At 49.3% G+C, this 23,778-nt stretch overlaps 2 protein-coding genes across 2 annotated transcripts; both read right to left on the bottom strand.

Annotated features, from left to right (window-relative positions):
• Nucleotides 1-8,767: 8,767 nt before the first annotated feature.
• Nucleotides 8,768-11,267, bottom strand: LOC124688103. The gene is made up of 2 exons (XM_047221818.1): nt 11,168-11,267; nt 8,768-10,718 (listed from the first exon to the last, which is right to left on the bottom strand). Exon 2 carries the CDS (start codon nt 10,703-10,705, stop codon nt 9,485-9,487), a length of 1,221 nt encoding a protein of 406 aa, XP_047077774.1. The 5' UTR covers nt 10,706-10,718; nt 11,168-11,267; the 3' UTR covers nt 8,768-9,484.
• Nucleotides 11,268-15,218: 3,951 nt separating this feature from the next.
• LOC124692917 (probable xyloglucan endotransglucosylase/hydrolase protein 27) lies at nt 15,219-17,315 on the bottom strand. Its single transcript, XM_047226359.1, has 3 exons — nt 17,126-17,315; nt 16,844-16,944; nt 15,219-16,226 (listed from the first exon to the last, which is right to left on the bottom strand). Exons 1-3 carry the CDS (start codon nt 17,313-17,315, stop codon nt 15,438-15,440), a joined length of 1,080 nt encoding a protein of 359 aa, XP_047082315.1. The 3' UTR covers nt 15,219-15,437.
• Nucleotides 17,316-23,778: the final 6,463 nt, after the last annotated feature.

The following is a 23,778-nucleotide window of genomic DNA, read 5'->3' as shown; positions in this document are numbered from 1 at the left end:
GCGGCAACGGAGGAGTCGACGGCGCGGGGCGTCGAGTCGACGGCGGCGGCAGCGGAGGTCGATCGGCGCGCGCGCAGCCTGTCGGCGTGTTCAAGGAAGAAGATGAAGTGAAACCGCGCGGGCTCCTCTGTATTTATAAGGATTGACCTTTAGTCGCGGTTGGTGTCTCCAACCGCGACTAAAGGGTACCCTTTAGTCGCGGTTGGTGTCCCCAACCGCGACCGAAGCCTTTTTTTCGCCAGTTTTGCGGTTCCCGCGGAAAACACCTTTAGTCGCGGTTGGGGACACCAACCGCGACTAAAGGGCCTTTTCAAAATTTCTTTTCATTTTCAAAATGTTGGAAATACAAATAATATATCAAAAAATTCATAAAAATAAAACTAATTCAATTCAAAATGTTAGAAATACAAATAATATACCAAAAAATTCAGAAAAATAAAACTAATTCATTTAAAGTTTTTAAAAATACAAATAATATATCAAACAATTCACAAAATAAAACTAATTCAATTCAAAATGTTAAAAATACAAATAATATACCAAAAAATTCAGAAAAATAAAACTAATTCATTTAAAAATCTTAAAAATACAAGTAATATATCGAAAAATTCAGAAAAATAAAACTAGTTCATTTAAAAAATTTAAAAATACAAATAATATATCAAACAATTCAGAAAAATAAAACTAATTCATTTAAAGTTTTTAAAATACAAATAATATATCAAACAATTCCGAAAAATAAAACTAATTCATTTAAAGTTCTTCCGACCAGTTCTTCCCACCAGTTCTTTCCGCCGCCTCTGTCTTTCCGGCGCCGGCCCCCTCTTCCCGCCTCTTTCTTTCCGCCGGTCCCCTCTTCCCGCCTCTGTCTTTCCGCCGACCCCCTCTTCCCGCCTCTGTCTTTCCGCCTTTAGTCCCGGTTGCACCCACCAGCCGGGACTAAAGATTAGATGACCCAGCTCTGGATTCCTCTTCTTCCCGCCATTTCTTCCCTGTCTTCCCGCCTTTTTCTTCCCGCCAATTTCTTCCCGCCAGCTCTTTCTTCCCGCCTCTTTCTTCCCGCCACTTTCTTCCCGCCTCCTGTCCTCCCGCTCCCATTTTTCCCGCCATTTCTCACTACATATATGTTGCCCGGCTTGGCCAGCATTATCACATCTCTACAATCTCTCATCACTCTCTCATGGCTTCCACCGCACCCACTCTAACCTATCAGCAGGTGGACGAGCTTTGCGCCTCGAACTACCCTTGCCCACCGGGCTACCGCGTCCCCGCCGGCTGGAGCCTAAGCGTCGGCGGCGTGCCGGTCCCTCCCCTCCCTCGAGTGCCGCGCGCCGGGCAGCCATCACGAACCACTACTACCTCGACCTCATGTCGGAGCAGCGGATGAATCCCGCCGGCATCCCGATAACCAGCATACTTGGGACGCCTTCATCATCAATCGGCGTGAGAGGGCGCTCGCCGGGTATGAGGAGGACGGTCCGCCTCCCGGGAACTTCCACGAGGCCGGCCGTCGGCTATGGTGGTACGGCCGGACTCTGCGGAGCGTCATGGACTACATCACGGCCGGCGATATCACCCGCCTGCGCTACCCTCGGTTCGAGCCACGAGCGCCGCCCGACGACAGCGACGACGACAGCGCGACGACGACGGCGGCAACTTAGAAGGCGACGACTACCAGTACAACGGCGGCGGCTATGAAGACTACGAGTATGCATATTATACGCCTAGGCAGGAGTATGACTAAATCACTCCAAATTTCATGTATCATCAGTGCTATCTCGAATCTATCGAATCATTCGAAAATGGACACGAAAACACATCACGGATAATATAATTCACGTGATCCATTCAACAAAGTTTGGTACAATAAATTATTACGCATCATTTCTTCCCTTGTGTCCCTGCATGCTTACGATTGGGCCGTATCCATGGAGCATCCTCATCATTTAACTTAATGCTTGGGTCGGTGTTCACTTTGAAGGCGGAATTTCACCAAACATATTATAATCTTCTTACATGTCTGTCTTGTCCTCCACTCCCACGATGTTTCTTTTCCCTGAAAGAACAATGTGGCACTTTGGATCATCGCATGATGTACTGATCGTTTTCTTATCTTTCCGTTTCCTCGGTTTGCTACTCATGTCCTTGACATAGAAAACCTGAGCGACATCTTTCGCTAGGACGAATGGTTCATCAAGGTAACCAAGATTGTTGAAATCCACCATTATCATTCCGTATTGCTGGTCCACCTTTACCCCACCTCCTGTTAGCTTGAACCATTTGCACCGGAACAAAGGGACCTTGAAGGAGGGTCCATAGTCAAGTTCCCATATCTCCTCTATGTAACCATAATATGTGACCTTTTGCCCATTCTCGGTTGCTGCATCAAAGCGGAGGCAAAAGCAAACCCTACACCCCCTTGTGAAGTTTGTGAAGAGAAGTGGCACCAAATGGCTAAGTGCTGTGGGCTGGATGGTATATATAGGGGAGGGGCTTTAGTCGCGGTTGGCCTTTGGGCCAGGCCTGAGGACATTTAGTCGCGGTTGGCCTGGCCAACCGCGACTAAAGCCCCTCCCGTCCACCAGCTGGCCACCGAGCGCGCTGGGCCCAGGCCTTTGGTCGCGGTTCGTCACCCGAGCCGCGACTAAAGGCCCCATTGGTCGCGGTTCTTACATTTTCGTGACTAATGGGGCTGGACGGAAGGCCTTTTTTCTACCAGTGATGACTGTTTAGTTTATGGGGGTGTCTAGATCTTACCCCGCCAAGAGTTATCAGTTAGATGAAGTTATCAATTCTCTCTTGCAACTTATGACTAGTATGAATCTAAAACAAATCTAACGATGTTGCAACCCAATTTACAACACATACATTTAATTAAAAATTAAATTAGTTCTCAACTAGCAGATCCCTTAGTTTATTTCACCATGTTGGTACACGGGGATTAATTTGATCTTGCGCATATATCATTTCCTTTCGAAAATCGCGCAGTACCCAAAAGTAATATAGCCAGTTGGATGATATACATACGTTGCTTTGCTTCGACCGGCAAGAAGTACCAGAATTTGGGCTACAAACGAGTTGAGTTCGAACGACTTGTGTTAGGCTTAGCTCGGGTCGTCTTAAAATTTGGGCAAGCTCTGATTGAGTCGAACGAAAGATTGAGCGGTAAAGTTTGCTCTCAGCTTGTACCGATCTTGAGTAAATCTTGAGCTAGATGACGAGGGACCTCCTCGGCAATGCCCAGCATGAGAGGCTTGGGGTTGACGGAATCTTGCAGGTTAACACGAGACATCGAATACCAAACGAACAGGGAGCGAGATTTACCCAGGTTTGAAGCTCTCGATGAGGTAAAATCCTTACTTCTTGCTTGTCTAATCTTGATTTATTGAGTCAAATTGGTTACAATGGGGCAGCCGATAGACTGCTATGGTGAACTCGCTGAGGTGCAAGGTTTTAGGGTTTGTGTATGCTAAGTTGCGAGGGTTTCGTGTGTTGTTGTTCGGCAAGCCCTCTCCTAGCATTTATATAGTAGGCCAGGTTTCGAGAGTCCTGTCCGAACTCGGCTAGATTACATTGAGATCTAATCTATACTTTCCTTTATCGACATCTTCTTGCCTTGTTCGTCAAGAATCCGTCTCCTCGTAAGTCTTCTCTGTAGTAACCGATGATGAGTTCACCTTGGATTAGGGCAATCTTCATGGCCTCTTGTTGGACCAAAGGAGGTAGACTAATGTCGGGTACCCAAAGGGTAATGCCCACATCACTAGATTCGAGCTAAAATTGACAAGAAAATTTCTCATATATGAATGCAATTTTTACATGCTAAGATACATGGTGACATCTACAGAAATTCAATTTGGTTCCCAGGTGCATATGCTTCCTCTACCGAAAAAACTTATTTTGAAGTGTTGAAATTTTTTGATAAAAAGTTCTACATACACATCTCCATAATATATGTGTGTTCGTCAAGTTTCATCAAAAACCGATACTTTTTTTGGTTTATGTTAAAAAACAAAAATTTATCTTGTAAAACGTCTTATTTTTAGCCGAATTTTATCTTTTTTCCACACGCTACATGACAAGTTATTTTTTCATGAAACGACTTTGTGGACGTGTAGCGCGTGAAGATGTGTGTGCAAACTTTTCGTTTCAAATTTTGTAACATTTAAAATATGTTTAAGATATATTTCGAAATAAAGGAAGCATATGCTCCCATGAGCCAAAACACCACTCCTCATCAACAAAACAAAACATTACTAAATATTATTTTAACAGAAAATAAAATAATAAAAATGTCTGAAGACATATAATACCTATTTAGAGGGGCAATCCACATACCATTGTTTTCTAAAATACTCGCATAATTAACCTTCCATATTTTGTTGCACATAGAAAAAGGAAAATATAAACTCACATCGACCTAAAAATTATCCTATTTACTTTTAAGATATTGCAAAATTATTAGAAAAAATTATATTATTTCAAGCTAACGAGCTGAAATCTTAGTGAGCTGGCATGGTCCCTCAAGATTAGCTTTTTTTAGGTCGAGCTACATAAAACGCTCAACTTGGTTCAACTTATTTTCGGGTCAATCTCAAATAGAACTGAAAGACAAGTCAACCTTGAGTCACTCGCGATTCTCGAGCTTTTCTTGCAGCCATAAGAGCATCCCCACTCGTTGGCGCTCCCCACGCCCAAATCCGGCGAAATTTTCGTCCGGATTGGAGGAAGATTTGGCGTGGGGAGTAGTAGTTTCTCAGCCGCGTGCCCAGGCGAAGTCGACGAGGCGAATTTAAAAAACGGAAACTTGACAAACTACGGCTAAAAACGGGTGAATATAGACTAAATTTAATGATATTTATTATATAACGGGCGGAGTTCATACATAGAGGCCGAATTCGACTATATTTCGAATTCGGCTAGGGGAATTCAAATGCTAATTTTAAAACACGGCGCTCTACATGCCGAAATGGCGGTAGAACACCGTGTAGTCGCCGCCGTCGTCGTCGGAGCCGTCGTCGTCGACCTTCGGCTGCGCGGCCTGGCTGCTGCTGCCCTGGCCGGCGTCTCCCCACCCCGGGGAAGGCTTGTACCAATCGTCGTCAGAGGACTCGAGGTCGACGACGGGGACAGCGACGCCGGATGGAGGTGTCGCAGGACGGCGGAAGCGCGCGGCATCGTCGTTGCCGGTTGTAGCGGCGCGGGCGGCGCGTTGGCGTGCGGCGGCCAGGTCCAGCAGCCGCCGCTGCTACTCCGCCTCCTGCCGCTCCCAGTCGCGCCTGGCCCAGTCCAGTGCGGCGTCGTCCGCGCGCTTCTCCTCCTCCATGTCCTTCAGCGACCTGGCGATCGCCTCCGCCATCGCGGCGTCCTCCGCGCGCTTCGCCTCCTCCTCGGCGAGCTGGATTGCGGCGGCCTCTTTCTTCGTCCTCTTCCAGCCGCTCTGCGGCGCGGAAGGCTGGTCGCGGATGACGAGGGCGCCGCTGCTGCGCCCTCTGGTCGGCGGCGGAGACACCGGCTCCTTCTTGACACGCACCGGCGTCGAAGGCGACGTCGTCTCCTCCCTCTTCACCGGCGCCAAGGATGACCTCGGCGCCGATCCGGAAGACGACGAGCTGGCAGCCATGCGTCGTGGCTGCCAGACGTTTCCCCGGCGGCGGCTCGCCGATGCCCTCGATGGAGGGGGCATCGTGAGCACCGGGAAGTTGCCGCCCTCGATGTGCTCGAGGACGGCCTCGAGATTCCGGCCCGGCGCGCTCCACCAACGTTTGCGGCCCGCAGAGTTGTTGCGCGGAGGTGGAGGCGGCGGGCCGTCGTACGAGGCGAGCTCCCGCTCCCACCGCCGCAGGAAATACGAGTTCCACGCCGTGTAGTTGTCGGGGTGGTGGCGTGGCTCGGCGCGCTCCTCATCCGTCATGGTCATCCGCGCCTCCTCGATGGCGGCGTCGAGGGCGGCGCCCCGAGGCGGCGGCGGGATTGGTACGCCGCCACGGCTTAGCCGCCACCCGCCGCCGGGAGGCCTCGTGTCCGGCGGGCAGGGGTACCACGCCTGGTGGAGGAGGTGCCCCTCCCACTGGTGGAGCGACCGGCGGGGGAAGCCATTGGAGGCTGCGCCGTCGTCATCGGAGAACGTCATCGTCGCAGAGGAGAGGGAGGGTGGAGGGAGAGTGGAGGGAGAGTGGAGCATGGGGTACGCCTCGCGGCGAGCGGAGCGGCGTATATAGGTGCGGATGGCGCGGGGGATTAATTCCGCGTGCAGTGTGACGCGTCCGCGGCGAGCTGACCGGCGGTAGCCTTTATTGCGCGCGGAAGACGATGCGTGCGCGGAAGACGACGACATTAACTCGCCGCGTGGCCGGCAAATGCAGACCGGCGGCAGTCTTTTACAGCGCGCGGAAGACGATGCGATGAGGACGACGATCGGTTTCTCTCGCCGACAATTTGGGGCCACCAGACGCGCGGGAAGTTTTCTCGGTATTTCCCGCGCTTTCGTTTCGTCCGGAGTCCCCGAGCGCTCCCCGGGGGGCCGGGGATGTCATACGATCGCCGGATGAATTCAGGCCCAAATCCGGACGAAAACGAGGAACCGGAGGCGCGACTGGGCCGAATTACGCCGTCCGGATGGAAAAAAGGCTCGCCGGGGGCCTCGTCGGGGGACGAGTGGAGATGCTCTAACACAAGAATATATGCGCCTCTGCCTGCTCCGGGATACAAACGCGAGCTAGCTTGCGCTCCTCGTTAGTTGAGAGGTTGCTCGATCGATCTTTCCCTTTTCTTCCAAACCAGATTGCTTGATCTCCCCGAAGTGCCATCCTTTTCGCTGTCCTTGGCACTGATCGTTCGTCTGTTCTTTCCGCCCGTGTCGTGGCGACATCGCTGTCGATCTTCTGATGCGATATCTCCGTCGCCGATCTCCCATCACCTAACTGGCCTAGCAGTAGCAGAGATTTCTCCAGGCCTCGACACGAGGCCATATATAGGCTGTGTCAAGATGTTCCATTTCGCAACTAGGTAACGCCAGCATGCTGAGCTCCTTGCCCCAACTCCCACGAGGCCAGGCTCTGGGCAACAATCATGCAAGTCGGTCTCATCAAATCCAATCGGTGCAAGCGCAAGCGTGCAACAGCTAGCACTTGGGTTGGGTACTGTATATAGTTAGGCCTATCGCCTTTGACCAGCCGAGACGAAACTTCTTGCAAACGTCCACGTCCTCCCGCTTCGGATATATCAGTGCCGATCTCGTCGTCGGCGGATAGATCCGGCTGACGCCGGCGAATCAGCGCCTTCACACGAAGTGGCATGCGTGAAGGTAGCAATAACGTGAACGACGTGCGTCCAAACCTGCTTGGCTCGATGCTGCTAGTCAATGTTACATGATCCATGCACATGAATGATGATCTAGATTGGCAATGCCAATGGATTATCTACAAATTTTATATGCAAGTTTGGTACACATTCAGGTTTTCGGGCACTCTCTGCCATGTCGTCACGCGAGAAACATCTTTCCTTAGCTCACTTTTCGTCGGCCCCATGAAAAACAAGAGAGCACGGAAACAGAATTCAACATAGAAGCTAGTAGTAGACACGATTACTAACTCCAGCTCGCAGACTTTTTTTTCCGAGAGCACGCGCAAAGTGTGCCTTATTTTTAAAGAAGAAAACATAATATACAAAAAAAAAAAGCAACTGATACAGACATTGGTGCTTACACCCGCTCACACCCTCCCAACCTGCCCTCCGACTAAAGCCTACTCTCGCTCTATCTGTGAGCTCCCTCCTCTTCTAGCTAGCTCCTACAGATGAAACTCTTCTCTGATGGCCGCAAAGATCTGGGTTGGGTCCTTCTGCTTCCGCACATTCTCGAACACTGTCGCATTTCTCTGCTTCCAGAGTGTCCACGCCGTGATGATAACCATAGAGTCGAAAAGACATGAATTTCCGCACGCAACAGAAGGCCGTGGCGTGGGGTATGGACCTAACACACTGCCTTCTCTTCAATCCAAACGCATTCGAAGTGCAGTGGAAGGGTAACAAACAGAGAGAGAGGAACACGATGAGACGGGCAAAAGGAACAATGGGGCACAACAAATAATTTCAGTCTACTGCACTCCCGGCCTGTAACAGTTTACAGTAGGCCGGGCCGGGGCCCTCCCTGCGAGGGATATCTTGCTTTTGCCACTTCTAGAAAGAGCTTCGGATCACCACGGGAAAAGTTGGTTTGTCCAGGGCTCTAGATATGCATGTACAAGCTCACCCACTGATCTATGTTAGCTTTAGCTATTGTTCTCTGCTTACCGTCGCAGCGCTACAAGGAAATTTCAACCTCTTGTTTCATAGTATATCATCAAATCAATTCATACTCCCTTCAGAAACAGCAGGACCAACTCTGTCTCGCATATTTATATGCAGAGAGCGTCTCAGCAACAATGAGCTGCAAAGCGTATATTCAGTACTTAACAGAGAATCACGCGGAAATACAAGGAACAAGTTACAAGTGCAGCTAGTACAAGGGTAGATGCCAGGGAGCATTAGAAGAAGAAGAAAAACTTGCAAACCCTGTTCTGAGCCTTGAACAGAAGTTCCACTGACCACCAATAAGCAAATGTAATGTAATGTAAAACCTGTTTGTTTCTTCTCCCTACATGACATTACAAAATTAACAAGGCACCAGATTGCACTGCTAATATGTAGCACAACAAGGCATAGTGCTATGTTGACAGTCCAACGCAGGAGCTAAATTCAGAACCTGAGAAAAAAATGGTACGCCATTTACTACTGCCATGAATTAAGCACCACACTGCAATGCTAAGTAAAACAAGACAAGTGGACACGTAGAAAACAATTAGTTGCAGCATTGCTGAGATGCAAAGCACATCCTGAGTAGTACTAGTACTCTGCATAAATGATGGGACAAATTGTGTTTTACAGAAATGCGCACAAATCCAACAAGGCACAGATTAAAATGCAAGTGGTGGTAGTAGTACCAAACGAGTTAAGCATAGACGCACAGGATCATTACACAAATACGAGAAATATTCACACGCGCACCATGTTCTGAGCCCAGGCAGCATATAACAGTTCCACAGACCACCACCAGTGAGCACATATTAAACCTGTTTCTTACCAACAGCAGATTCCAAAATTAACAAAGCCCAATGAGAGTAACGAGGCAAGGCGATCCAAATGCAGGAGCTATATTCAGAAGTTGTCACTGCCAGAAATTAACCAGCAGATCGATTGCATGCTAAGTAATACAAGAGAAGTAGACACGCCGACAAAAGACATCATTAAGCACAGTATATGTAGCATTAGGTGGTCTAGCCTAAAACCAGAATGTTTCATGCCAAGGCCTAACCAAACCAACAAACCAACACACTAGACAGGCAACATGAAGAGTTACTTAGCAAAAGGGCAGTTCAGAACAAGATTGGTTGGCGCCTTATACCAGTTGTTGCATGGCCAGTTGAGATTTGAGAATCCCTGTGCCTTATAGTGTTTGTTGCCAGACTAGTTCAGAATACCTGCACTTGATTGTGTAACTGCAGAGAAGCTGGATGATTGTGGATGGACGGGCAGTAACGAGGACAAACTGCTTGTCTTGCTTCATGAATTCGGCGACTTCAGAGAGCCTCTCTACTTTCTTGTCTTTAATATTGTACTTGCAGATGTGAGCCGACGAACCCAAGTCTTGAGTGTAGTAGATGCAGTTTGCCTCCATGCCTGGGAACTTATCAGCATCCACAGCCAGGCACCCGTGGTGACCAATGAAGATGGCAAATCTGCCGACGCTCTCCACAGGCTCGATCTTACCAATCTCGTTGTTCATCTTAAACACAAAGGGGGTTCTTCCTTGTATTTCGATGTGCAGAAAAAGTTGTGCATCCAAACCCACTACAAAAAACCGGAACCGGATATTGTTTGCAGCTTCTTCAGGAAGGTCGGAGAAAACCTTGAGCGGATCACCATGAGGAGAACTCACATAATCGCACAACTCACCAAACGCAGCAACCAATGCCGGCCCAGAGATGCGTTGTGGGTAGGCACCACCTAGGATAGCATCCCGGAAAATATTGTAAACTTTTTTCCCACAGTCTGTAGAGACGAAACCTTGATTTCCCAGAAGGGCCATGTAAATCTTGCATGTTGAGTCACCGAGAAAATGGAGGTAGAGCGCGCCTTTGTCACAGCTGACCTCGGCGACCCCCACCTCGGGGGGCATGGGCGCCACGAAACGGGTCAAGTCACCGGTGAGAGGGTTGAAAACACGAGCGGCATGAGGAGGGCTCCTGTCCGCCAAGATGAAGAAGCCGCTGGGAGTGGTGGCCACGACGTAGTATTCGCGGAGCAGTGGAAGCTTTTTGTGGAGGAAGCGGCCAGTGTCGGTGTTCAACAGAAGCAGCTTGCCTTCGGTCTGGAAGACCTCGTCGAGGACGATCCACCGGCGCGGCTGGAAGCGTGGGTCGGAGACGTTATCCTTGGGTTCATCGGTGGCGGAGCGCCAGCAGGTGCAGATGGCGCGGAAGCACATGTAGTGGTCGAGGTCATTAGAGGCCAGGAAGGAGTCGGCGATGCGGCGGACGAGGTCGCCTGGGAGCGAGGACCATTTGGACCAGTGTACAGTCCCCACAGGCGCGGCCGCCATTGCCCCAACCTCCGGTTCTTGCGACAACGTCAACACGGCTCTCTTCTTGTTGAAACCCTCCGCCATGCTTTGGTTCTCCCTATAAATGATACAGCTTTGTAAGGGACAAGCATAATGGAAACTGCAAGAGCGAACAGCCACTATACCGCTAGTGAAAACCTAAAGTTCCAAAATACGACTCAAAAACCAAGCTTGCCAAAATACCATTGCAAGCTGGTTTTTGATGCCAAAATAGCACTAGACACAAACTGAGAGTAACTCCTACATAGAAAGACAATTGTGCTCTTATCTCTTCACACACAACTCTCTCGCATCCTCTCATTTCAGCATCATTTAAATACATTTCAGAAACTTCTTAACGGCAGCAGTTCATCTAAACATGATTACAGTAGAACTCTAACAGCATTTCAGCACCACGCTTACAGCATTTCAGCAACACACAAACACGGAAAATTTCTAAATTTTGCGACTCGTCACAAACTATACTAGAGACCATGCTAAATAAGAGAAAAAAAGGAGGAAACTCACTTTGCACTGTCGATGACCGGGACAGCAGCGCAGAGTACACCGTCGCGAATGCCGACCAGCGACCGGGCAGAGCGCAGCCAACGTCGAGGAGGTCGTCCGCCCTGCAGCTGTGGGGAGCGACCAGGGAGGACGGACGCGTCGGGGAGAGCCACGAGCAGGAATCCGGCGCAGTGGCGCTGTCGTGGCGGGGGGCGAGCAGGGAGTGAGGGCGGACGCGGCAGCCCGATCAGGGATTAGGCGACGGAGAACGCGGGGATGCAAGAGGGAGAACTAGAGAGAGGGAGAGGGAGGAGCGGCAAGGAGGGGCGAGCGCCGGCAGCGCGGGCTCGCTGTTGTACGGCGCGCCGCCATGGCCAGGTCCAGAAGCGAAAGGGAGAAGATGGTGTTGGGCTGTTTGGGCCAGGAAAAGTTCAGAACGGGGGCAACGTGCCAACGTTGCGGAAAGTCCTTTTGTTCCCGAGCTTCCCTCGAAAAAAAAATGCTCGCGAGCTCCACTGTTCTCTATTGTAATTAAAAAAAAGCGAAAAATATGTTTACAAGTTTCAAAGAATCGTGAAGAAAAATCCTGAAAGTAGCTAATAATGTATCCACAAACATGCAAAATCTTAATTCAAAATGATTTGTACTCTAAGCTACACAAAAATGAGTCTAGATGTTTTTTTTGGAGATTTGAAACCACTGTACTCATATCCACATTTTTGTTATTTTTATGTAGCCTAAAATACACATTATTTATAATTTATATTTTGCAATTCCGTGGAATACTTTATTTGCTACATCCTTCAATAGGATTTTCCAATAGAGGCCCTGTTTGATTACCAATGCTTTCATAGTAGCTGCATCAAGAGCAAAATCAATATGTTCATTAGAAGCTGGAAGAAAATTTCCTTTATCGTCCCAGATCACAAAAAGGTGGAAATTAATTGGGGAAAAATAAGCTAATGATCTAATCAGATAGTCTGAAGATGATCAAGATATTGAAGGATGGAGTATTTACGGCGATTGTTGCGGTACTAATTGTTGAAGATTTTTGTGTTTAAGCCACTTCCTTCACAAAAGTAGATTTTACTCACTGTTCTAGAGAAGGCAGACTATGTTGCTCTTTTGTTAGCCAAGGCGTGTAATACTAAACCAAATACTTGGTTTGAGGATCCACCCAGTTTTATGTCATTGTCAATTGTTGATCTAAGTGCTATTTTCATTAATAAAAGACCGCAGTAGAGTCCTGCTTACTCTAAAAAAATGTAATCTCATGAGAGTTCACTTGATGTCATTTCACGAGGGACATTTGGACTAGGGCTTGTTGTATCGCACCTTTTTTTATGGGGGCTTGTTGTATCTAGGGCCGGCTCTGGCCCAGGGCAAGAGGTGCGACGGCCCGGGGCCCATCCAATATAGGGGCCCATATCTGCTGCAGACTAAGGTATAGGGCACAGTAGAAGGAAAAAGTCCCGCATTTTGATGTATCGCACGACAAGGTCAGGTGTCCAGGAAACGAAACATAGATTTCCCTCGATCGCCATTGACTTTTCCTTTCCCTCGATCGAATCTCGCACGGAGTTCCTCGTCTGTCGCCTCATCTCCCTCATGCCACCCCTAAAATCCCTAGTCCCTATTTTGCTAATCACACATGGTCAACGATAGTCCGATACATAGGCATAGGATTGGGGAGAGATCAAGATCAACAGGTAAAAACTCAACAAGATGCTTCTGACTGCTCGGTTTTTTCTTTCTAAAACAATGGCAGGCTGCAGCTGCTTCCCTTCAGTTTGTCCGTTCATTTGAGCTCATTTGAGGAGTGTGCAGACTTGCTGGGTCAAATGGAACTCTCGTTTCTCATGATTACTTGAGACTTGGAGGTTTGTTCGCACACTATTCTCTGTTTTGTTCACCGTAGCATCTCTGATACATGGTTTGAAAAAAAGACGTATCAGGTTTTTGATGCTACTGAAGAATATCAGTGCAAATTAGTTCGTACAAAAATTATCTGTACATGTATGCAATCGATTTTTTTTCTCCCCGTTGGGCCCATTGATAGAGTTCGCCCAGGGGCCTTGGAAATCCTTGAGCCGGCCCTGGTTGTATCACACATGAAAATTACATCTCATCTCTCAAGAAACATCCAGACAGACACATGTTGTATTAGACATGAAAATCACATGTACATTGTCGACTACATTAGTTTAATTAATGATGCTGCATAATTTATAGGTTCCTTTTTTTTTACTTTCTACAATCAAATCAAGTTGTTCGAACAGTATAGAGTTTCATAATGTACACATTACCATAAGCGTTATATCATCTCAAAGAAAATAATAATAATAATAATAAATACATATCGCCTTGCAGAAAATCATTTGAAAATTGCGGTCCCGGAAAAATTGGTAGTAGTAGGCTTGTGGATTGATATACGCATCTTTTGATCCTTCCATCTTACATTTTCCAAACCATTCCATCATTTAATACATCAGATGAATCTACATATATTGTATTAACAGGTAAGACTTGTAAAGAAAGAGAAAACTCTAAATAGTTTAGCGCTAAATATGGATTTGTTTCTGACCGTGGAATGTTGTTGTTATACAGTTAAGATCTCTCAGATCACCCCACTTTCAATCTTTTATACTACCTCATAGAGAGATGTTTAGAATTTTTAAAATTTTAATTTACATACACTATAAATACATTCAAATTTAGACAAATGTAAGACATCTATTTATGAACAAAGAAATTATATATTGATATATAGAAAGAGATTTTGGGGAGTTAGGTTGGCTGCTTAGATCTCTTACGGAGGATAATCTAGCTCAGGCAGGTTTTGGGCCTTACCTTGCTAAAGGCATTTTGTGCCAAGTAGGAATGTTTTGTCGCCAATAATCGTTGGGCCAAAAAGGGCTAAGCTGATTGGATAGCAGCGGTGCCAAAACCTAAGAGTTGTACTTACTAGTCAACCTGTTGTGGTGTCTCAAACATCAATAATATTGTTGTACTCTCTCCAATCTAAATTAATTGACTTCATATCTAGACATAATGTAGTCAATTAATTTAGATCGAAGAGTACTAAAAGATAGAAATATTTAAGAGGGTTTTGGCAAATGTGTGATGTAGCATGACCAATAAAAATGTATGTAGCACAACGACTAGATGGGAAAAGGTGGTAAATGCAATCATAACTTTTTAAAGGTCTAGCGATCTATTAATAAACATCAACAGTAGTACAAAAAGTTCTAAAATTAATAAAAAGTACAAATCTTCAACCACCTAGCGAAGACTACAAGCACTAGAGCGAGTCAAATGGGCGCCGCCGTCCTCACTCCTGCCTCACCGGAGATGGATAACGCTTATTTGTATTAGAACTTGTTGTAGTAGATATACAGAGAGTTGTTGTGGCCCAAAGAACAAACGCACTAGAGCAATAACCGTCACGGAAGATGAAAACCATAGATCAAAAGGGCAAGACATGTAGCCGCACCATCTAATATGAACACGGACCGGATACAAGGACATTCACCACGAAGACCACGTCACATGCCCTTCATCGATAGACGCACCACCCAGAACAGGGATATGACGGGAGCGCCCTTATTCAGACTCCAAGATGTAAAAGACAGTGCAAATATCTAAAAAAAATAAATAGCATAAGCCTCCTGCAAGCGCCGTGGGTTAACATGTAGATAAGATTTTGATATGTTAGGACCCAAAAAAAAATGTAAAACACTACTCATGTTTGAAGAATCTCTGGGTGCAGAGCCGGTGGACAATCCAAGCCCAAGTTGATCCTAACACTGTAGTAGCACTCTGCATGATCAACACGGACGCAAGAAAGCAAGCACAAAACACCAAACATTCCCGGTTGTCACCATGCTGTCCGTGCTTGTCCCAGCACCAGCTACGGCAAAACTCGACATCCCGTGATTACATCGCTCGACATGCTTTGTACGACGGGTTTTTTAGGATTGTAGGGGCGATGAACTAGGTACTAGGGTTGTCGCGTGGAACGAAATCTTCGACACATGGTGTGTTCATCAATCAAAAGAGAAAAGGAGAAGTCCATGATAATTTGATCATACTATTATTATTAGCTGCCACCCAACGAATCAAAGAATAATGGAATACTACTGCTAGTGACGAATCCATAATAATCCCTAGAGCCAAGCTATACAGACACCTTAACCATATGGTAACACCCCAAACCAATCCAACCCAATCCGTAGCCTAGTGTTATACTCCCAATGGAATGCCATTAGCGTCCTAACAAGATCGCCTCAGCTCAGCTGCTCGCCATGCCTGTGCGTCCTCTGGCCGCCGCGCCGGCGGCGACGGCGGCCGCAGCCCTGCTGGCCCGGTTACGGCGTCCGCGGCCGCGCGTCTTCATGACGACGGTCCTGGACTCGCCCCACGCCCAGAAGGCCCGCCGCTCCTCGTCGGAGTTGTCGCACTCGGGGAAGGGCCCCGCCGCGTAGCGCGCGGCGTCGTAGCAGACGGTGTAGGTCATCTGCCTGGCCCGGAACGCGCGCATCGCGGCGCGCCTCTGCGGGGTGACCACCGCGTAGTCCGCCGTCATGAGCCCGAGGAGGTCGCACCCGGACCCGCCGCCAGCGCCGGCGCGCGGGAGGCGTAGCAGCGCGGACGACGACGGGTCGGCGACGGGGCAGCCGGCGAGGGAGAGGCGTGAGAAGTCGGAGGCGAACGGCGCGTACTTGTAGTTGACCTTGTACTTGCCGCCCTCGGTGGCCCAGGCGGAGCCGTCCCAGATGGTGGCGTAGACCGCCATGGGCTTGGCCGGGAAGTCGCCGCCCATGGCCGGGTGGCGCACCACCTCGCGGATGGGCGTGTCGTCGACGTAGAAGATGATGTGGGTTGGCGCCCAGAGGATGGAGTAGCGGTGCGCCTCGAGGGTCGGGTCGAAAGGCAGCAGGTAGCGCTCCTCCCGGCCGCGGCTGGTGCTGCCGTTGCCGTACACGTTGGTCTGCACCCGCCACTGCCCGCCCCACCGGCTGCCCAGGAACTCGAAGTCCAGCTCGTCGTGCGTCTTCTCGTACACGTCACCGTTCGACAGCTGCAGCACAAGAAATACGAATGTTATTACTCGTTTTTCACACACAAAGAAATATCACTGGCAATACACGTACTGCTATCTTTAGAAATACATGGCGTCATGTGTTTGTAGTAAAAATCATGGCAATATCTTGTTGTGCACAGAAACGTACTAATCCTATCGATTGACTCAGTCTGCAAGAGTATTAAGTTTGTTTAGGTGAGGGTGATGAATGTGGATCGTTGAGAGCGCGTGAGAGGGATTGACGATGGCAAGGCAACATTTATTCCGGGGGAGCAGGCGGCGCAGCCTTTTTGTGGCCACCAGAGTCCAAACACGAGCAAGCCCATGTGGCACGCCCTGTTGCCTGCCCTGCCTGCGCCACCACAGCCAGCCAACCAGGGCATGGGGTGCGCAAGTTGCCATGGTTTTTCCTCTTTAAGATGAGCAGTAGTGGTTGGTGGGTAAATCCTACACGCCATGTGACGATTGACGAAGCATAGACCCAACGGTTGGATCGATGGATACTCGAAGGAAGACGGCTGCTTTCATGCTTTGGTCGATTGACGGGCAGGAAACGATTCTCAATCGAATGAGTCGGGGTTGGCTGCCGGATTGGAGGAAAGAGGAGGACTCACGTAGAAGGCGACGACGACCCCGGCCGTGTAGTCCCTGGGAAGCTTGATGGACGCGCTGAAGAAGCCGTGGAGGTAGTAGTCCGACGAGATGAACCCCGAACCTGAAGGTAGAAGAACACAGCAAGGGGATTAAACAAGGACCCGTAGTAACATCAGGTAAGGAGGAGAAGAAACGGAGCGCGAAAGCAGGAGGAACGTCCGTCCGGCGGAGCAAGAAACGCCTCCACCAGGTAGTAAATGAAAGAAAAGGTGTTTCAGGATTGGTAGGGATTGAGGGATTACCGGAGCGCCGATCGAGCAGGAGGCGGGCGGTCCGGCCATCGTCCGCGCGGACGAGGTTGCCGTCGCCGAAGAGCGGCGAGAAGCCCTCGTCGAAGGCGACGGTCGGCACGTCGAAGGCCGCCGCCGCCGGCAGCCACGCGCACGCCGCGGCGGCGAGCACGGCCGCCAATAACCTCGCCGTCGTCGCCATGGCGGGCTAGCTAGCTAGCAGGGCAGGCAGGAGCGCTTGCTTTCTTGCTGGCTAGCTGCTCTCGACTCGACAGGGCGCCGTCTCTGTCTCTCTCCCTTTCAACCAGGACCCAAAAACCTCACGCGCTAGCTTCTCGGGCTGTGCCTGCTACCCTTTCGACGGCTCGCTATATACGCGGTACCACTACCACTCTCGGCAGCGACATGGCACTGCACACGCTGAGCTGGTTCGTCGGGCGACGTGCGGGGCCCTGGTCTTGTGGGAACGGCTCAACTGCCATGGCCCGATGAGACCAAAAAAGGTGAGAGCAAACACGGGAACGGGGTCCGTTTTTTTAAGCTCAATCAACAGGAAAAGGGTAACGTTGCACCAGTCAGTCAGGCACCAGCTAAGCTGTGCTGGTGGTGATGGGGGCTAGGCATGGCCCTAAGGGCTTGTTTGGTTACTCGAATCCCGGCGGGTTCCCGGCCTTTTCCCGGGGAGATTTTTCCCCTAGTCCGGAGGTCGGGAATAGAATCCCGGTGTTTTGCTCCTGTTTCAGTCTATTCCCGGCCGGGAATCTTTTCCCGGGAAATTTCGGGCCCAACAGCCAAACGAGCCCTAATTGGCGCATCCGCCCTGCCTCGCCTCATCGGGGCGTGGCAGCGCAGTCGCGCAATTATGCACGCACAGTGCTCAAGGCCCAAGCCATGGACCGGAGTAGCAGTTACGATTTGATTTGTTGAAATGGTAGTAGCAGGATCACCTACGTGTTGGAGTCGGGGGCAATGGATGATGCTCATGTGATGTGTTGGACTGCTCATGAGAGATCGGCGCTCACTGCTCAAAAATAGAGAAAATTTCAATAAAAAATAACACCACGTTTGCTAAGACTAGTCATAGTGGGAAATAACATAAAGTAGTAATATGCACATGTTACTACTCTATGTTACTACCTTCATACTAGTGGTTAGGCTGGTCATAGTGCATACTATCATATACTAGTCTATGATACGATCTCTATAGTGGGTGATATTATAGAGTAGTATCATAAACTTCTAAATTTATTGTTTTGTAGAATCCTAATGTAAATCTATGTACATGATCTATTTGGCATGTACTTTTCTCGTAACGTGCGCTATGATACAGTATCCACCTATATTACTCTAACCTTATCTCTCCTCCTTAATTACATGCCACATCATCATATTTGTGGGCCTAGTATGCATGATACTACCTATGATACTAGCACTATGGCCAGCCTTAGTAACATCAATGTAGTGTCATATATGTCTTCATTAATTAGCTTATAGACTCATTGTATCTTGAGAAGTGTGATATTACAGTAACTACCTATGTTATTACTCCATCCTCCTCTCTCCTCATTAACTCACTGCCACATAAGCAAATTTGATGAGTTGGACACTTAGTTACTAGTGAAGTTACTTCCACTATGAGTAGTCTAAGTGTGGTCTATCATGTCTTTCCCGCGGCAGCCTCCTCCCAATGGATCAGTATGCGACTAGAGAGGGTGAATATGCGCTAACAAACTTTTAGGGATCATTTGATTCATAAGATAGTAAAATCATAGGAATACAGAAATTATAGGATTAAGATGGGCTAGTTGAATCCTATGAGAAGATGAGTTCTCTTTGATTGTACCAAAAAAAATCCATAAGGTATGATCCAATGTTTTGTTCCTATATGATTTACACTACAAGTGTTCTACAGGATTAATTCCTATAGGATATGTCCTACGAATCAAACAAGTAATATAGGAAAACTTCCTGTAGAATGTAAATCCTATACAAATCATATGGATATTCTATGAATCAAAGGCGCCCTTAGGTTATATTTTCTCTAGATACGCAACAACATGAATATTCCTATTTTACAAACAAGCGCTAAGAAAAATACTAACAAGTAAAGGATAGAGGTAACCGCTATGGAGACACGAGAATTCTCGCAAGTCCTTTCTCTTAATAAAGGGGAAGTGCTTTTACGTTCGAGAGGTGTGAAGACACAAAGCCCACCAACGTGTCGGATGGTACCAGGACCTCGCGCACTAGGTCCAGCCTTGGCCAATCCTCTCTGGTACTAGGGGCAGAAGTAGCGTGACCTAAAAAAAAGCTCATGGCCTATAAGTTTGAATTTCCTCTCTCTGCTTAGGATACGCAAGTAGGTGAATGTGTTGTATGTGTACTTGATTGATTCCACCCACGCACTCTGAAGTGTGCCCTTTCTTGATAGTACGATTTTCTCATAACCAAATACAACACACACGAGGAAGCCATCTTTTATCTCTTCATCTTTTTGAGGAGCATCAAACAATTCTGAGGTTTATTTGAAATGGCCTAAAAGACATCCACAATTGTGTTGTCATCAACACACACTAAAAAACCAGATAAGTATTGAAAATGTTCTTTCATCCTTCATTGAGGTGTTAGGGGCCCTGAGTGGAAAGCGAGCCTCCACCAACTGGAGGGCAGAGATAGGCTCCTGGCGGCGCCGCACAGCGTTGCGAGGGAGGAATGAAGGAAGGTGGGGAACGACATGGCCGTTACATGATGGGGGCGAGGAAGAAGATATATAGAGCCAACATCTTGTTCCAACCGCCATGTCTGTGATCACTGGTGGGCCCTACCCATAGGTTTGAGAATTTCGTCTAGCAGGGCGAAGATTTTGTGCCGCGTCAGACGGTCAGAACTTACAAAAGGCCCATCAGTCAAAACCGGTGTTAAAATGGATGAACGATTTCTTTGTGAAAAAAGTTACCTGAACGCCGGTAGTTTTCTTTTTTATGGTGATTTGCTAGACTTTCGACGCGAACGAGACAGTTTTTTGCAATTTATTTATTCACAAAATACTCACGGGGCTCGGGTGGGTTGGGATATGGTAGGAATTAGCTCGTCAGGGCATCTCCAGCAGCGCGACGTAAACGGACGATGAGCGATTGTTTGTGTCCGCCGTGATCAGAAATGCGTCGTGCACCACCTCCAGCGGCGCGACGCAAAGTGATCGGGCCGTCTGCGGAGACGCAAACCTGGCCCAAATATGCGCCAGGTTTCCGTCTCCGCGGACGCTCGGCGGTCGCGGAAAATGTCCGCTCGGTCCTCGCATGGGCCCGCCTGCAGCGGCACAACTGCTTCGTCTTCTGCGACATTACTTCTAGGCGGCGCGCTGCAGCCTTTGCAGGGCAGCGTTAATGACGTGCCTCGGCTTCCGTGAGCGTGCGCAGCGTCGATGCGTCTTCTCCGCCAGTACTGGCACCGAGGCGTCGCTTCGGCAGTCTGCGGCCGCGTTAATGGCGATGCCTCGCGTGGCGCGCGGCCGTCGCCTACCTCTGCGCACGTAGTAATGGCGATGCCACGCGTGGCGCAGCCCGTCGCCCTCGCCTCCGACCTATATATACGGGGCGCGAGCATCTCATCTCCTCCCCACAAACCCTAGCCGCCGCCGCCGTAGCGTCGCTTCCTCTCAGCGGATCCACCATGAGCGGCGCCGGACACGGCCAGGTTGCCGCGCCTCCACCTCCACCTTCACCTCCCACTCCACCTCCTCCGGCGTCGAGCTCCTCCGAGGAGTTCGACTCCGAAGATAGCACCGATCTCCTCCACCCGGTCAGGGACGCCGCGGCCCTGGCTGAAGCGGAGAAGGAAGCACAGGAGGAGCTAGCGGGCCACGCGGCGTTGGACGCCGAGCTGGAACAGCGCAGGCTGGTGACCGTCGCTGCAGTCGAGGACTCCGACTCGGAGATATCTTGGTCCTCCGATAACCCTGATGCGCCGACGCCGGAGGAGAAGGCGGCCGAGCAGCGAGCCCTCGTCGAGTCTTTCGAGACGCTCAAGGACGAGGCCGCGAACGCGAGGCTGGAGCAGTGCCTGCAAGGGGACGCGGCGGCGCACCGAGCCATAGCGGCCGCGCGGGAGGCGGCGGAGAAGCAGGCGACGGAGCGACGCAACGACGGTGCCGGCCCATCAGGAAGCAAGTAGTCTAGGCCTATAGATCTACTTTGTATAGTTTTTATGTATTTTTATGTACTACTTTTAATGTTTGTACTATGTTGCAATTCAAATAAATGGGTCACCCCAATGAAAACACACCCAGACGCAAACGAACGAGCGGATAAAATATGTTCGCGGGGCGACGCAAACGGACGCTCACGACCATGTTTGGGCGTCCGAAATCCGTCGCGCCACCCCTGTAGCGCGCGCCGTCAGTAGAATTTGACGTGAAAGGAACGGCGGAGCCACCCGCCGCAGCGTCGTCCATATTTGACCGTGATTTTGCTCCGATTAGGACCGGTCGCTGGGCGTGCAGCGTGCTGTCTTCCACCCAGCCCGCCGCTGCCAGCAAGGCGCGCTCCGTGTCCAACTAGGCACCAGCTGTGTGTACAGCACAAAAAGCGACGTCCTTCTCTTTTGTTCTGACCGTTTGTTCGGTTTCCTTGCTTCATTCATGCACTCTTTTAAACTGTGCAAATTAAGTGGCCGAAATGAATTACTACTGGTGACCGTCTCAACTCACAACTACTACACCGAAATGCATGCATATGCACGTACTCGACCAGCCGCCAACAACCATATGCAAGGCATGCATGTGGTCAGTGAGATAGGGTTGGACGACATGGCTCAGGCCATAGCAGCCAGCTAATTGCAGATAATGATAAACAGAGTAGTAAGAGCAAGTATAATAGAGTTCAGTCAGCTGACTATAAGACATTAAATAATATATTTTAGATGAGTTGGAGGAGAGAGAAGAGAGGTGGGCTACTATGCAATAGTCAGCTCTAGACGCGTCTCCTGCAAGCACCTTGTGAGAGTGAAAGGTGGGCCATAAATTAGTAAAGTACTACATTCTTATAGCCAACTATTGTACATGTTAGCTATATAAGAGCAAGTATAACAATGCCTACTCAGCAGGCTATAGTCTTTGCCATGTCATCAAATTCCTAGGTGGAAGAGAGAGAAAAGAGGAGAGAGAGGAGAGCGAGCGCTCCAGCAATCGCCCGGCTCTAGCACATCAATCGAGAAAAAGGTTCTGGCATGCAGCCTTGGCCCAATAGTATCCATGCATTAAGTAATTAAATTTTAGTTAGAGCCCACTTGACAGCCATCTAATAGCCAGGTTATTATATGAGTGGGCTTTTTGTCGACTTCAGAATGACATGGCATGGAGATATAGCCGGTAGCAAGCTTTCTTATTAATCTTGCTCTAATAACTACAAATGATATGCCATCTTGTTATAGCCAACAGTTGGCTATACTATTGGAATTGCTCTAAGAGCAAGTATAATAAGTCCTAGTCAGCTGGCTATAAGGGTTAAAATAATATATTCATGCTTAGTTGGAGGAGAGAGAGGAGGAGAGAGAAGAGAAGTGGGCTCTAATGCAAAGAGCTACTCAAGACGCGTCTCCTAGAAGCACTTTGTGAGAGTGAAATGTGGGCCATCCATTGATAAAGTAGTACATAGTTATAGCTCACTATTATTATACGTGTTGCACTCATGTTAATTACAAACGACACGTAAGCACATGGCTTATAGCCAGTAGCTAGCTATACTATTAAACTTGCTCGTGGGTATCCAACGCCGCCGGAAACCCAATAAAATAATGGCCGCAACGGGAAGGCACAACACAGGAGGGGATACCACCAGTGACACAGACATGTCCCTGTTTTCCATGTGCGGTGCGTGTAGGCGCACGCACAAGCAGCTGGCTGGCGGCCTGGCGTCAAGCGTCTTGGGCAACGCGCGCGGGGCCTCACGCTCACGTAGGCGCGCGTCTGTAGGCCGGCTTGCTGGACTCGCATCGATCCAGCGCGCGCCCACTCGCGGCGCCGCGCGCGCAGGCAAGCAAGCTCTCCCGCGCGCGTCGATCTTCTTCCTTCGCCCGTGAAGACGGCGAAAATCGTCTATCTCGCGCGTCATGCCGCTGAATGGTCGACGGGATTTTAGATTTTTAGGTGTGGAGATGCGGACGCGGGGTGGGGCAGAAGGCTCTACAAATCATGTTTCGCAAAATTAAAACAAAAAACCTCTACTGTAGATAAACACGCATCGTGGCTTGCTTAATTCCGACCGATCGAGAGAGCCTGGCTGCAGGTCCACGCACGCACCAGTACGTCGCAAGCAGATCTGCAGATGCCGCGGCGCGAGATAAGGATGAACAACGGTGCGCGCCCACCTTTCCTTTCCCGTGTAGCGCAACTGTGTCCCCCGTGACATGTGCAACAGTGCGCCGGAGGCAGCAGCAGCAAGTTGGGGGCTTGGGACAGCTCGCCATAATTGTCGCTCCTGGAGTGTTGATCATGGACGTCGTCCGCCAGGAGTATGTATGTATGCAACGCCATTATTATGTGGTCGAGTTCGCTGACATGCGCGCGCCGCGATGTTCCCCGGATATGCAGGTCGCGCTACAAAGCCGAACTGCTTTCTCCGCGACCCGATATGCGTTGTGTTGGTCGATCTACGGAATGTATGTAT

This window comes from Lolium rigidum, chromosome 2 (genome assembly GCF_022539505.1).
Source record: "Lolium rigidum isolate FL_2022 chromosome 2, APGP_CSIRO_Lrig_0.1, whole genome shotgun sequence".
NCBI lineage: Eukaryota > Viridiplantae > Streptophyta > Magnoliopsida > Poales > Poaceae > Lolium > Lolium rigidum.
The sequence above is the reverse complement of the archived record's forward strand: the minus strand, read 5'-3'. Positions and strand labels throughout refer to the sequence as shown.